The sequence below is a fragment of the Balaenoptera acutorostrata genome, chromosome 11, assembly GCF_949987535.1.
Source record: "Balaenoptera acutorostrata chromosome 11, mBalAcu1.1, whole genome shotgun sequence".
Classification (NCBI taxonomy): domain Eukaryota; kingdom Metazoa; phylum Chordata; class Mammalia; order Artiodactyla; family Balaenopteridae; genus Balaenoptera; species Balaenoptera acutorostrata.
The window spans coordinates 12,214,523-12,228,704 of NC_080074.1; the positions used below are offsets into that span (position 1 = coordinate 12,214,523).

General features: G+C 46.7%; 1 protein-coding gene across 19 annotated transcripts in view; it reads left to right on the plus strand.

Moving 5' to 3' along the window:
• Positions 1-3,054: 3,054 nt before the first annotated feature.
• The window catches only part of RBFOX2 (RNA binding fox-1 homolog 2), a 266,923-nt gene continuing 255,795 nt past the window's right edge, over positions 3,055-14,182 (plus strand). For 4 of the 19 annotated variants that reach the window (XM_057557126.1, XM_057557128.1, XM_057557127.1 and 1 more), the window contains exon 1: positions 3,063-3,713. In XM_057557126.1, the coding sequence (XP_057413109.1) occupies positions 3,531-3,713 (183 nt within the window). In that variant the 5' untranslated portion in view covers positions 3,063-3,530. Of the gene's footprint in view, positions 3,714-14,182 lie in introns of all 19 variants that reach the window. The other 15 variants (XM_057557131.1, XM_057557133.1, XM_057557145.1 and 12 more) reach the window with 7 other exon arrangements.

Here is a 14,182-nt window from a genome sequence, read left to right on the forward strand (position 1 = left end):
CTAATGCAGGGGACACGGGTTCGAGCCCTGGTCTGGGAAGATCCCACATGCCACGGAGCAGCTGGGCCCGTGAGCCACAATTGCTGAGCCTGCGCGTCTGGAGCCTGTGCCCCGCGACGGGAGGGGCCGCGATAGAGAAAGGCCCGCGCACCGCGATGAAGAGCGGTCCCCGCACCGCGATGAAGAGTGGCCCCCGCTTGCCGCAACTGGAGAAAGCCCTCGCACGAACCGAAGACCCAACACAGCCAAAAATAAAAATAAATAAATAAATAAATAAATAAGAAAATCCTTTAAAAAAAAAAAAAAAAAAAAAAAAAAAAATTGTCCTCTTCCTCTGTAATGTTTTATAACCACCTGTTCCCAAACAGGTAGCTGCAGGTGTATATGAAAGAAATGATCCTGGTCTTTGTGCCGTCATGGGTGCATTTGGCCTCTTCCACTATTTATAGGCTTCTATTCTCTCCCTCCCTAGTTGCTTAATGTGTGTTTACAAGGCAGGGTCCAATTTCTCTTTGTTCTGCCTGGTCATTCAAACATTCCCATACCACATCGCTCTATTTCTTAGGGGACATGTATGCTACTTGGATAACAATAATTTGAGTCACAAGCAGCCCTGATCCCAGATCTTATTTCTTGCTGGGTCATGGAGCAGCCCAGGAAGGACCTAGCATCATTTAGATTCCAGTATTTTGGCAAGATAGGTTGGGAAGGGAAAAGAATTCTTAAGATACCAGTCTAGAAAGTAAACTTTTTGGAAAATCAAACACTGATGTCCCTAGGTTAAAAAAAAATAGCCATTGTTGTTCCACAGTCCATCAGGAAACATCCCAATTTTTCTTTAAATACATAATGCTTGGTTGGACAGGATCAAGCTCCATCTGCTGTGGAGTACTGGCTGACTTAGGTTGGAGCTCAAGAACAAGCTTGCAGGTACTTGGACTCCCAACCCAAAGGCCCAAATAGCGGTATTAAGAGATGTCTAAGCTTCTCTTTCCAGCCCCATGGGTCCTTAGCCAGTAGCTTACTGGCACTAAACAAATTACATGATAAATATTTACCATTTATTAAGCAGTTACTATATGTTAGGTGCTGTGCTAAGTATTTTGTCTCGTTTAATCCTTAGAACAACATTGTGACAATTATTGTCATCTTACAAGCAAGGAATTGAAGGCTTGGTGAAAATACTTGATTTGCCCAACAGTGGTTGTACTAAAGGTTGACTTGGGGAGCTTTGTCTGCCCAGCTTAATCTCTAGCAGCCTCACAAAGCCACCTTATGTAATTAAAAAAACACAGTGGTAGTGATAATGATACATTCTTATCATTTATTGAGTGCTTCCCATAGGCCAATCTGTTCAAAGTTCTTAATGTGTGATAAGTCATTTAAACCCTCACAATAATCCTTTCAGGAAGGTACTATTATTATCCTAGTTTTCAGATGAAGAAACTGAGGCATAGAAAGGCTAAGTAGCTTTCACAGGGCACCATGACTTGTAAGTGACAGAGCTAAAACTTGACTATTTTTATTGGTCTATAACATAGCCTAGTTAAAACAATGTGCCTGCTATGAAAACTCAGCTTTAAGACAAGTCCCCCAGTCTTCCCTTGCAACCAGTCTGCAGGCCCTAATCCCCCTCAATATAGAAATTCTTAAGTCATCAGTGGTTCAACATCACATGGGCAGTAGGTGGTAAAGCCTGGATTCAAACCTGGGTTGGTCTGACTCCAAGCAAGAATCTTTATCACTGGACTGTTCCAGCACTAGTCAGGTTAAACTCAAGTTCAAAGGATAAATCATAGGCCTATCTGGAAATGACCTGAGAAATCATCTAACCCGGGGTTTCTCAACCTCAGCAGTATTGACATTTTGGGCTGGATAACTGTTGTGGGAACTGTCCTGTTCACTGTAGGATGTTGAACAACTTTGCCAGTCGTTCTTTGTCTCTATCCACCAGCAGCACCCCCTTCCCCAACTCACCCCAGTTGTAACAACCAAAAATATCTCCAGATGTTGACAGACATCCTGGGGGAGAGGGGTAGGTGCAAAATCGTCCCTGCTTTCAAACCACTGATCTAAATCATCTCCTTATTTTGCAAATGATGGAACAGGGGTGGGCACGACATGGAACCCAGAGAAAGTAGATGCCGTCTTAGTCCTTACAGTCCGGTAAGAGAGAGAAGCTATTGCACAAATATCTCTAATTGCACGAAGTTGATAAGCAATAAAGTGTTAGGCAGCAAGGTGCAAAGAAAGAGAATATGATCTGGTTTCCTGAGATCTGGATCTGCCAGTTTTTATCTGCAGGACTTAACCAAGGTTCAGTTTCACCATCAATGAAACAGAGATCGTGGTATCTACTCTGCTTATACCACCGTCTCCAGAACGGGTCTGCGAATCCATTGTGCAAACTGTGAAGCTCTTACAGACATCAGGTATTATTAAGATGACCACAAATGTGATAATAATTATGATTAGAGTAAAGGCTTTCAGGACTGGGGAGAGAGGCCTGTAGTGGTGGCTTCATTCCTGGACCTTCCAACTCGAGATCCCCATTCTCCCGCGGGAGAGGGAGCAAGCAAAGACCTCTCTCCTCCAGAGCGCCTCTTCCCTCGCTTGGAACCGACGCGGCCAGATGGGCGAATTCGCTGCACAACGCTGCACAGCGAGTCCCGCCAGAGGGAGTTGCTACGCGGCCTCGGGCCTCTCAAGCTCCGCCCGGTCTAGGCTGTGGCCCCGCCCATAGGGAAACAGACTCCGCCCCCTCCGCCCTGTAACTCCAGCCGCGCGGTACCTCCAGGACAATCCCTCGACCGCGCCGGGAATTCCCGAGCTCCCCCGATCTCTTCCTGGCCTCCCTCGGGCGCCCGGAGCGGAGGCGGCGGAGATTGCCGAGGGGCGCTGGCCCCGCCCCCTCCGCGGGCTCGGCCACCGCCCCCCTCCCGCGCCTCCCCCCTCCCCCGCCGCCCCGGCCTCCCGCGCGGGCTGGAGTCCCAGATCCCGGGCCCTCCCTCCTTCTTTCTCTCTCCCCGCCTTCCCGGGGCTGCCACAGTGGCGGGTCGGAGGATCCCAGCCAGTCAGCTCGTTCCGGCCTCGAGCCCCACCTCACGCCAAATAAACACCCCTCCCCACGCCTAGGGAGCCCGGACCGCCCCCTTCCTCCCTCGGCCCGGCGTGTGGCGAGGGCCAGTGTGAGGTAACGAGCGCGGGCCGGCGGGCTAACTCCGTGAGTCCGCGAGGCGGGGCGCGCGGCGGGCCGGGCCGGGCCGGAGGTCGTGTGTGCGCGTAGGGGCGCGAACGAGTGCCCGTCGCGACCCCCCGGCTGCCCCGAGCCGGGAAGTCGGCCTGCCACCGACCAGCGGCGACCGCCCGCCACCGGCGAGGGGGCGCCAGGCCCGCGCGCGCACGCACGCACGCACGCGTGGGCGGGGGCAGGCGCGCGCCCGCCTGTCGCGACAGTCGGGGCCGAGGCCCAGGGGGAGGTGGCCTGTGGCGGGTCGCCGGGCTCCCGGAGGTGAGGGGGGCGCGGGCGGATGGCGGAAGGCGCCCAGCCGCAGCAGCCGCCTCAGCTCGGGCCCGGCGCCGCTGCTCGGGGGATGAAGCGGGAGTCGGAGCTGGAGCTGCCGGTGCCCGGAGGGGGAGGAGACGGAGCCGAACCCGGCCTGAGCAAGCGGCCGCGCACCGAGGAGGCGGCGGCCGACGGCGGCGGGATGCAGGTGACCGTGCGGGGCGGGTGCCCCGTTACCGCGGGGGTGCGGCGCGGGGGCCGCGGGGCGGCTCGGGGCTCCCGGGCTTGGAGCGGGGAGGGCTGCCCGGGGTCCCGGCTTGGAGGTGGGAGGGGGCCGGTCGGGGCCTGCTTGGAAGGTGGGGCGAGCCCCGGCTTGGAGGCGAAGGGTGCAGGTGGAGCCTGGTGTGCCCTGGAGGGTCCTGATCCCTGAGGGGACGAGGGGCCACGTCGCATGAATAGGTGTTGGGAGGAAACTGAACGTGCTTGAGATGGATTCCATTTCTTCAAACCCTTCCTTAGTTCCTTGGGGTGGGGTGGAAGCCGAGAGATCCTGGGTCTGTTGTCCAGAGAGCCGGGGACCCAGTCGAGGACGGGGAGAGAGTGGTGGGAAACCTTCCCAAAAGAGGGAGTACCTTTTTGTCAGCCCTCGACACACAACTGGGATGGAGAAGGGGAGCGACATAGAGAGGAGAGGAGTGAAAAGCGAGAAACCTCCTCGAGAGCCCAGAGGGGATGTGGCTTAGATTGTGGGTTAAATCAGTTGCACAAGGAGTGTGAGAAGTACGAGGAGTTGGGTAGTGTTAGGGGACGCCGTGGTGCTCGAGCTCATTAACTTTGTGGAACTAGTGAGTCTGGCGGCACAGGACCTGCCCCTCCTGTACTTTGCCAGTTGCATCTTACATAGCTGGGGCACCGACTAGTTCTTTAATGTCCTGGGGTATAAAAGAACATTTATAGGGCTGTTAGAAGACTGGATTCTGAGTTGTGGACTCAAGGAGAAGCCGGTTGATTTGGATAGGGACTGGCAAATGTAATGACGATGTCAGTTGACTTCGTAATTGGAGGAAGATCGTGAAACCTTCCCAGGTTTTAGGATTTGGTCTCTGTTCAGAACATACTTACTATGAAACGGTGAGGCTTACCTACCAGCAATGGTTTAGACTTCTGCCCAATTCTCTTAGAATCATAGAATGTTAGAGATAGAAGGGACCAGAGACATCGTCTTTGACTGGAGTTCTTAACCTGGATAGACTTGGAAGATTCTTATGCAAAATAGTACTCTTTGGTGGGAGAAGGTCAACAGTTTTCATCTTTTTTTATTCAAGTCCCAAAATGTTTTAACTACCTCATTGTACAGATGGGGAATCAAAAATCCAGAGCAGACTAGTGACTTGCCTAGGGCCACTCACTTAGCTGGTAGTAAAACTAGAGCTAGAAGCCTAGTCTTCTAATTCCTATTCCTGTGCTCTCTCCATTACAGCACTCTTGGAAATCTCTGCAGTGCTAAAAGACTTCCTGTGCTCTTCTCTCTCTGCTTTTCAAGGCTCTGTCTGACTTCCTGTGTTAGAGACGGAGCTGTATTTAAGCCTGGCGTGTTTGCTGTGTGCTTCTTGGTCTCCCTTGCAGAGGCCACTCTATTACTTGTGTTGACTTGGGTAAAGTGACCCTCTTGGTGTTTATTTTTGAATTCTTTTGTTTCGTTTGCCTCCTTTTGTTCTCCATTTGAACTCCTTCAGGCAGAGGGCTTGTGAGAAGTAAAAGCTCGGGCCGTGGAGAAAATATAGAGGAATATGGGGAGACTTCAGGTGAGGTGGGTTAACGCTGGATGATGAGGAGAGAAGATTGGATGTGGGTGCTGGTGAGCATCTTCTGCTTGGTGTGTGCATATATCTGTGTCTGTCTGTATTCATTTATCGTTTCTGTCAATCATGGTTAATAGTGAGACTCCACTGCCTTCCCCACCTTTCCTCCTGGGGCCCATTATTTGCTGGTTGCCTTCAAATTGGCCAAGGAGAGTAGTATTTGGAAATGGAGCAGTGTATAGGGACTTTGGAGTATGCAGAGGAAGCAGTGGATTAGGTCCTTTGGGTACAGATGGGCAACTTAGAACTATCCCACGGAGAATCCTTTTTTCACTCTGTGTACTTGTGGATCTTCATTTATTTTTCACTTATGCATTCTCATTGTTGTTTTCCAATACACCATGTGACACAGGTATTCAAATCATCATTGATTTAGCCCCCTACCTTCAACGACCTGTATGGTTCTGGGAAAATCCCTTCTTTGGGGGCCTCTGTTTCCTTAGTTGTAAAATACAGTGTTGGTACTGGATGATTTCTAAGTTATCTCTAAAAATTATGTCAAGTTCCCTGACCTTAAGGTACTTGGTGTCTGCAATCTAGGTGGGGAGCCAAAATGGGTGAAAAGTTAAAAAAAAAAAGAAAAAAGTGCACGTGTGCGGGTACGTATATGTATGTGTATCATACATAGGTATGTATGCATATCATATATATATATATATGAATTTTTTTGGTAAGTTCCAGAGGAACTGGAGTAGAGATACCACAGGATAGATGTGTGTCGCAAGGCATTGCAAAATTTAGAGCCAAAGTATGCAGAGGATTTGTGCCACTGGGGCCAGAAGAAAGAGATGGTCATTCTTGCCAAGATGGTCAAGGAAGGTTTTATGGGGAGGTTGAAATTTGAGGTATAATTGGGAGTAAAGGAAAAATAATGTTCATGAAAAGATAAAATTTAAGCCTAAGTCACCTACATCTCTGGGACCTTCCTATCATTCTTATCAGAATGATAGGATATTTAATATTCATTTAACTGATGTTTATTGAACAGCTGCTAAGTACCAGACCCTGTTTTAGAGCCTAGGAAATATGGTAGTAAACAAAACAAAGACTCCGCTCTCATGGAACTAATATTCTAATTGAAAGAGACAGACAGTAAAGAAATCAACTATTATTTGGTGGTCCTAAGTGCTAAGAAGAAAAAACAGGGGAAGGGGTAGAGAGTGGTGAGGAGGATGGTTAGGGAAGGCCTCTCTGATAGGTGACCTTTGGATGACCTGAGGGAATGGGCCATTCAGATATTTGAGGGAAGAGGGTTCAGGCAGAGGAACTGTGGGTACAGAGGCATTGACGGAGAAGTGCGCTTGATATGTTTGAGAACAAGAAACCAGTGTAGCTGGAGGAGAACGAGCAGGGGCGAGGCAGTTTTAGGAAATGATATCAGCGGTGTAGACATGCCTATAGGCCCATGTAAACATACATGTAAAAAATCTAGAGTAACTTGCTTTTTGGTATACGGGTTTGTCTTAAAGCACATGTTTTTTTCTTATATCTTAACACAAATGGAGTTTCTCGGAGGTCATAGCTCTTCTGGGAAGCCTTCCCTTACAGCTTAGTTCACACCAGTCAGACCCTCCTCTTGCCTCCTGTTGTGTTGATGCTTAATTATGCACCATCTTGTGTTGTCCCTTCATTGTTTTATTCTTGTTTCCCTAGTAATGCTGTAAGCTTCTAGAAGACAGGAACTATATTTTCTTCGTATTTATCCTTTGTAATACTTAACAGTTTTGGGTACATAGTAAGTGCTCAATGCCTGTTAGGTTGAAGTTGAAATTTTACCTTTTTTAAATAATTAAGGGATAGAAAAAAATCATGAAATTTAAGGGTGAGAGTACTTTCAAGAAATTCCCCAATCTTTTGAGTGTCAAAGGATTAACCCAAAAAAAAAAAAAAAAAAGGATTAACCCTTTTTTTTTTTTTTTTTTTTTTTTTACAGAAGTTAATTTCCCAAGACTACAGACTAAATGGAGCTACGGCTCTAAGCTGCAGATTCCAACCCTGTTGAGTTACAACCACTAAACTTTTGGGATAAATCATTACTGCCCAAAGTGGAGCACCAGGGACACGAGAGAGTCTGTGGTGCTTCTGTTATAATCCTTACGCTAAGAAGGAGCCCTAGAGAGGAGAGGAAGGGTCACTCCTTTTCAAGGCCAGTATCCAGAAGCTTTATGTGGATGGCAGAGGAGTTCACACAGCCCTAGAAACAGTTTAGCATTAGAGAACCCTGAACTGTGGAGTAGGAGGGAAGAGACAAATTCAACCTGAAAACTGAAACACAGCTTGAGAGATGTAGTTAGTTGTTAAAGAAGGTAGTTGGAAATATTGTACTCTAACCTGGTAGAAAGTTAAGTGAGTTATATATATAGATATTAGAGGTTTGTTTCACTTTAAGCAAGTCTGATATATGTGAAAAATTTGGGCTTTATTAAACATACTGGGGAATAAATTCTTTTGTTCAGCTCTTCTAGTGAATATAAACAATTTGATGAGCAAAAATTCAATTTTTGTGCAACTTTCTAGGAACTTAGCTGCTTCATAAGGCAAGGTGCACCTTAATTATTATTTATAGCTTTCAGCAAAATTCTTTATGGTAGTGAAATGTTGGAATGTGATTATTACATGGCTAACTAACTGCTTCTGACCATAGAGTCATAAATCCATTGTAGCTAAGTGAGTTCAGAAGTTGTTCATGTTAGTGGTGAATCAACCACGAGTAGCAGGAAGACTTTCTGGTCTCAGGGAAGGGCTTCCAAGTAGCCTGTAATTGCTCTGTAGATACTGTTTTTCTTGAAGTACTTTATCTTCCCATTTGCTTGGTTCTGGGTTTCTTTCCTCCTAGGTGGATGTCTCTTTGCACTTTAAGTGTTTGGTGCTGAAACTGAACGTGGTGCTACCATTTGAGTAGAGTTATAAAAATGATGTGCTTTCCTTCCAAGTGATTTTGTGAACTATATCTCACTAAAATTATTCAATTTTTCATTTCTACATGTTTTAATCTGCTTAGGCACCCTAACAAAATACCATAGACTGGGTGGCTTAAACAACAGAAATTTGTTTCTCACAGTTCCGGAGGCTGGAAGTCCAAGATCAAGGTGCTGGCAGATTTGGTGTCTGGTGAGGGCTCTCTTCCTGGCTTGCAGCCAGCTGCCTTCTTGCTCTGTGCTCACATGGCCTTTTCCCCATGTATGCTAGCGGACACACACAGAGAGAGATCTCTTCCTTTTCTTATAAGGGTCCTAATCCCAACATGGGGGTCCTACCCTCATGACCTAATCACCTCCCAATGGCCCCACCTCCAAATGCCATCATGTTGTGGGCTAGGGCTTCAAGATATTAGTTTAGGAGGGGACACAGACATTCAGCCCATAATACTACCAGAGTGGTAAATATTGTAGTTGGAGAAATTGAGGCACAGTCATGTAAAAATTACTAATTTTTTTCAAACCTCACAAGGAAGCTTGTGATTGTGAAACTGGGAATGTCTTTGAGAAGGAGAAAGATCTGAATTCAAAGTAGAATTATTCTTCATGGCAACTCAAGGGATTAGCCTGAGTTGAATTTGTCTCCTAACTTCCTCTCCCATTTTTCTAGCCACGTTGTCATTTTTTTTTCTCTATCATACTGACACGTGAACACAACAAAAGCTAACTAGAGATTTAACTTTCATTTTGATATAAAGCAGACTGATGCAGACAGGCCTCAAGATTACAGGGCTGGGAAAGAAATTCAATGCACTACTTGGTGTAAACAAGAATATTGCTAGTGAATCTCTGGTTTGACATCTCTCAGGCCATCAGTTTGATATCAGGCTTTAGTAATTTGTGGAAAAAATAAAGATGGTCATTTTAGTGAATGAACTTGTTTGAATTGTTTTTTGATATGCATTTGTAAAGCATAGTAAACATCTTTTTCTGGGGCAAATGTGCACTTCCTTCAGAGACAGAAGGGAAGAGCATGCGAGATGGTGGAAAGGAAATGGCAGTAATTGGAGCGTGAGCCAACAGATGGAGGAGGGATGGCAAGTGCATGTGGTGTTTAGGTGGCCCCTAGGAGTATTGAGTTTCCTATTCTTCTCCCCCACAGCCCCGGTACAAGCAGGCAGCTTACATGGCTAAGGTTTCATTATCTAATCCATCACAGATCAGCCTGAATAAACCCATTGGCTGGCGCTGATCTAGTTAGGAGGGTAGTGCAAAGCTGCTTGAGCCAGGATTGGGGCAAATCGGATCAGAACTGCCATGTGAATCCTGGACATATTTCTGTAATTTGGGTGGTAAAGTAGTTTGAGAAATCATTTAAGAGAGAGCGCGCGAGAGCAAGCAGTCAACCATGAGTGTTTTCAGATGTTGTCTTAGAGGCCCTGAGGGGAAGTGTATGAAGGATTTGATATATTTCTCTGGAGTATAGTCAGTTTTTGGCCACTAATGCTCAGGAGTGACCTTTTTGGAGCATTTGAAGATTCCAGTTGTGATTACTCAATTGTGTCTTCTCTGAGTGATCCCTTCATCCGAGACTGTATAATGTGCGTCCCCTCTCAATTTTTAAAGGGGAGATATTGTTGTTATTATTATTACCAACCTTAATATGTCATTATGTTTGTTATCCATACATACTTGAAGTATGGTGTAGTGAAAGAAACACTATTTAGAATTTCTCATATTGGGGTTTGAATCCTGGTTCCTCCACCTACCAACCAACTGAATGACCTTTGGTAAGATATTTAACATCTGAGCTCCTGTTTACACATCTCTGAACTGGGGGAATTACTGCATATGCTGATGAGCTGCTATAATGAGAAACTGAGATTATTTAAAGTTCCCATCATGGAGCCCGGCAGTAAATGTTTATTTCTTGCCTCCGTTATAACCTGCTACACAGCACTCAACGAGTTCCTGCTTACTGCTCAATCAGCATGGAGTGGTTAATGTGCTTCTGATTGATTAAGTGCCAGGGTTGGGAGTTACCTGAGATGAGCATTGTGTGAAACCGAGAAATCTAATTGGTTTGACATCCGTGTGAAGGAGGCGAATGGACCTGGTCGTAGTGGTCTCTCCAGTGAGAGGAAGAGGAGACGTTCACTTCTTTGCTAAGGACTAAAAGGACTCCTGAAGTGTCACAGTCCCTGCATCGGGCATGTGGACATTTCAGGAACCTGTGGGATCTCTCCTGGGAGTGTGGGTGACAGAGGCACTGGCTGTTTTGGTGGTACTTGGGATGCAGGAGTGGTGAAAATGGCATTTTGTTGCAAATTTTATAAGGTTTGTTGGTTAAATGTATTGTGTCAAATAGATGTGTCAAACGTTTTGTTCTCATTTTTGTTTGTGGAAATTGAGCTGGGATGCATTTGTCTCTTCTGGTCTCTTTCTGGACTCTTCACACCCACCTTCCTGACTACTAACAGTCATGCATCTAAAAGAGCTTAAAATGATTTGATAGCTTATCTTTGACTTGTGGATAAAGTCCATTCTCTCGTTTGGCCTACCAGGTCCTTCTGGCCTGACTTGTGCCTGCCTTTCTAGCTTCTTTCTACACTCCACCTCCAAGTCCATGGCAAGGGACTTGTAGCTTCCTGAGCACGCTGTGCTGCCCAGGCTCATTCATACCTCTGTGCTTTTGTTTCTGTTCCACCCGAAATTCACGCCTCACATCTCTCTCTCGTTTGTAAGGCTCAATCTTCAAGAATAAGTTGGGATACTGATTCCTCCTGGATGCCTTTTGTCTCTGCTCCCATCCCTCCCACGTTCTTGCTGCTTTCCAGAACATCATGTCCAGACCTCTGTTTTAGGACTTTTTAGATCAACATTTGTTCAACTGTCTGCCCCTCTACCCCCACCTAGACTGTGAGATCAGGGGAGCCTTTGGGATCCATAGGATCTTGCACTGTGCCTGGGCTGGAGTAAGAAACTGTCATTCTTGTTGAATTGAACTTTGTCTTCCTGCTCCTCAGTTGGGGCCAGCAGATGGCTTTAATTGTTTTTCCAGATTTTCCCTGGGGGGTCTAGGCCCTTGGTCTGCTTTCCAGCTCCTCTGAAGACTAGGTGTTGTGGGATTTGTGAATGGTACCTGATCTTTCCATTGATATCAGGGTTAAAGGTGAGAGAGGGGTCTTTGAAAACCAAAGCTGGGGTGGAACTTAACTGCCGAATGTGTCGGGTGGGCATGGCAACCTGATGTTTAGTTTCCTGTGCTCAGATATTAATTGAGAGCACGTGCATATGTATAAAAAGTGCCTTTGTGATGGGGTGGCTGAGGAAACTAGAGGAACCACACGATTAAGGGGCAATTAGAGCTAACCTGTTCCAGTTCATTGGAGCAGTCTGTTGACCTACCTTTTACAGTGCTGCTGAGAGATTGTGGAGTGTTTCAGTTCAGATGTATTACCACCATTTGGGACTAAACCCATTTGATCGACTGTGGACCTTAGCCTTTCCCTTCTCAACCAGTGAATTTCATAAGCTATTATAGCTTGTTTTTATGGATGCAGGAAAAATACCCAACTGAGACACCTCACAGAATATATGCTATTTTTCAGATCATTCTTTGGCTATGTTTGAAAATGAGGAAAACTGATACAGTTCTTTTATTTATTTATTTTTGGGCTGCGTAAGGTCTTTGTTGCTGTGCGCAGGCTTTCTCTAGTTGTGGCGAGCCAGGGCTACTCTTCGTTGCAGTGCACAGGCTTCTCATTGGGGTGGCTTCTCTTGTTGCGATGCATGGGCTCTAGGCATGCAGGCTTCTGTAGTTGCAGCACGCGGGCTCAGTAGTTGTGGCTTGCGGGCTCTAGAGTGCAGGCTTAGTAGTTGTGGCGCACAGGCTTAGTTGCTCCGCGGCATGTAGGATCTTCCCAGACCAGGGCTCGAACCCGTGTCCCCTGCATTGGCAGGCAGATTCTTAACCGCTGTGCCACCAGGGAAGTCCCTGATATAGATCTTTTTTTTTTTTTTTTTAAGAAATTCACGTTCTTTTATTTATTTATTTATGACTGTGTTGAGTCTTCGTTTCTGTGCGAGGGCTTTCTCCAGTTGTGGCGAGTGGGGACCACTCTTCATCGCGGTGCGCGGGCCTCTCACTGTCGCGGCCTCTCTTGTTGCGGAGCACAGGCTCCAGACGCGCAGGCTCAGTAATTGTGGCTCATGGGCCCAGTCGCTCCGCGGCATGTGGGATCCTCCCAGACCGGGGCTCGAACCCGTGTCCCCTGCATTGGCAGGCAGACCCCCAACCACTGCGCCACCAGGGAAGCCCTGATATAGATCTTTTAAATCTCAGCTTTGGAGACAGATTCATAGAAGTATTTTACAGGAATCTTCTCTCCCTGGCCCTTGTTATCCCCACCTCCTTCCCTTTCAGCTTCTGATTTGCGCTCTTGTGTAATCCTCGCCTGTTTTCCAGGCTTGAGACTTCCCTTGCTACTTTAGTTGGGGCCTCTTTAAAGGCAAATGGGCATACTTTATAGTGCCTCTGGCTTTTTGGATTCTGAGTGAATAAAGCAGGTTCTAAAAAGGGAATGAGAGAGACCAGTTATATCACTTCCTTCTGACGTGTTCTGCACATACGTGGCATCTAGAAATTTCAGCTGAGGATTCAAGGCACAGCACACATGATAAGTACCACTTATGAAGTAGATGACAATTTTGAATAACCAAATGATAATGGTTGAGTAACTGCTTAAAAACCTATTTTCCCAAGGGTGGAAACCGAGCCTTTGAAATTTAGACTTCCACATGGGTGTGTTCAACCATAATACTCGGATTTTTTTAGGGACCTAAGTCCCCAGATAATACCCTGGTATGTGGGATTTTTCCCATATAGGGGCTGGTTCCCTGGTTTCTCCTTTGCCGAGGAAAAGAGGTTTTGCACTGAGTATTGGATATTTTATTCCAGGCATATGGTTTTTGAGGAGGCATACTGTTTATTTTTCTTCGGGGCTGCATCGATTTAGTTGGATCCTAAATTGTTAATACCACAAGCAAAGCATGATTTCTTGTGAGGGATGGGCGGGGGAAGCTGTGGGAGTCTCTCAGCTTTGGGGTTTGGGTTGGGGAGCAGGAGCCACGCTGGTAGAACGAGAGGAGCTGCACACGTGGTCTCGGGGCGCCGTGGGGTTTGCACGTGGGCTCCAGCGAATGCTTGAGTTGGAACACTTTTGGAACTGAGGCTCATGGGAAGTTCTTCCAATTGCTTTATTTTGAGCAGCTTTTTCCTCTGCAAATTGGCAGCTGTTTGGAGGAGGGGGCATTCGTTGCTGTCAGCCAGGATGATTTCCAGAGCAGACCTGTATGGATTTCATTTAGGGATTTATTTCAGGGGTATGTGGCTTGTTGTGAGTCAAGAGGACTTTGGTTCCATTTTCCTGGAAGTTGGTGGGCTTCTATGAGCCTGCTCTATTTATCTTGGACTGTTAGGCAAGTAAAAAAGCAGCTGCATAGTTAGCCCTTGTTGCAGGGAGCTTAGTTTCATAGGTCATCCTCTCGGGGATTTTTGTACAGTCACATTTACAGCCTTGAGTTTTCTTGCCTTTTTTTCCCCTCTCTTTTTCCTTCTGCAGTTCAGTGCTCCATAAAAATTCTGAGGAAGGTGGGTAATAATTTGGGGTAGAAGACAGGAATTGTTTAGTTCCCTCCCCACCCCCATTTCTTGCCCAGCTCTCCCCCACCCCCATCCTTTGCAAAAGAATCTGCAAATGAGGTCGCTTATCCCCTAGTCATACTGGCTTGTCCCCTGATCTGTCTGAATATGTGGCTTTGACAGCTTTTACCTATTTCTTGGTTTCTAGGGGAGGGGATAGTAGGATCGTGTGATTTCAAAGCAAGAACTGGCA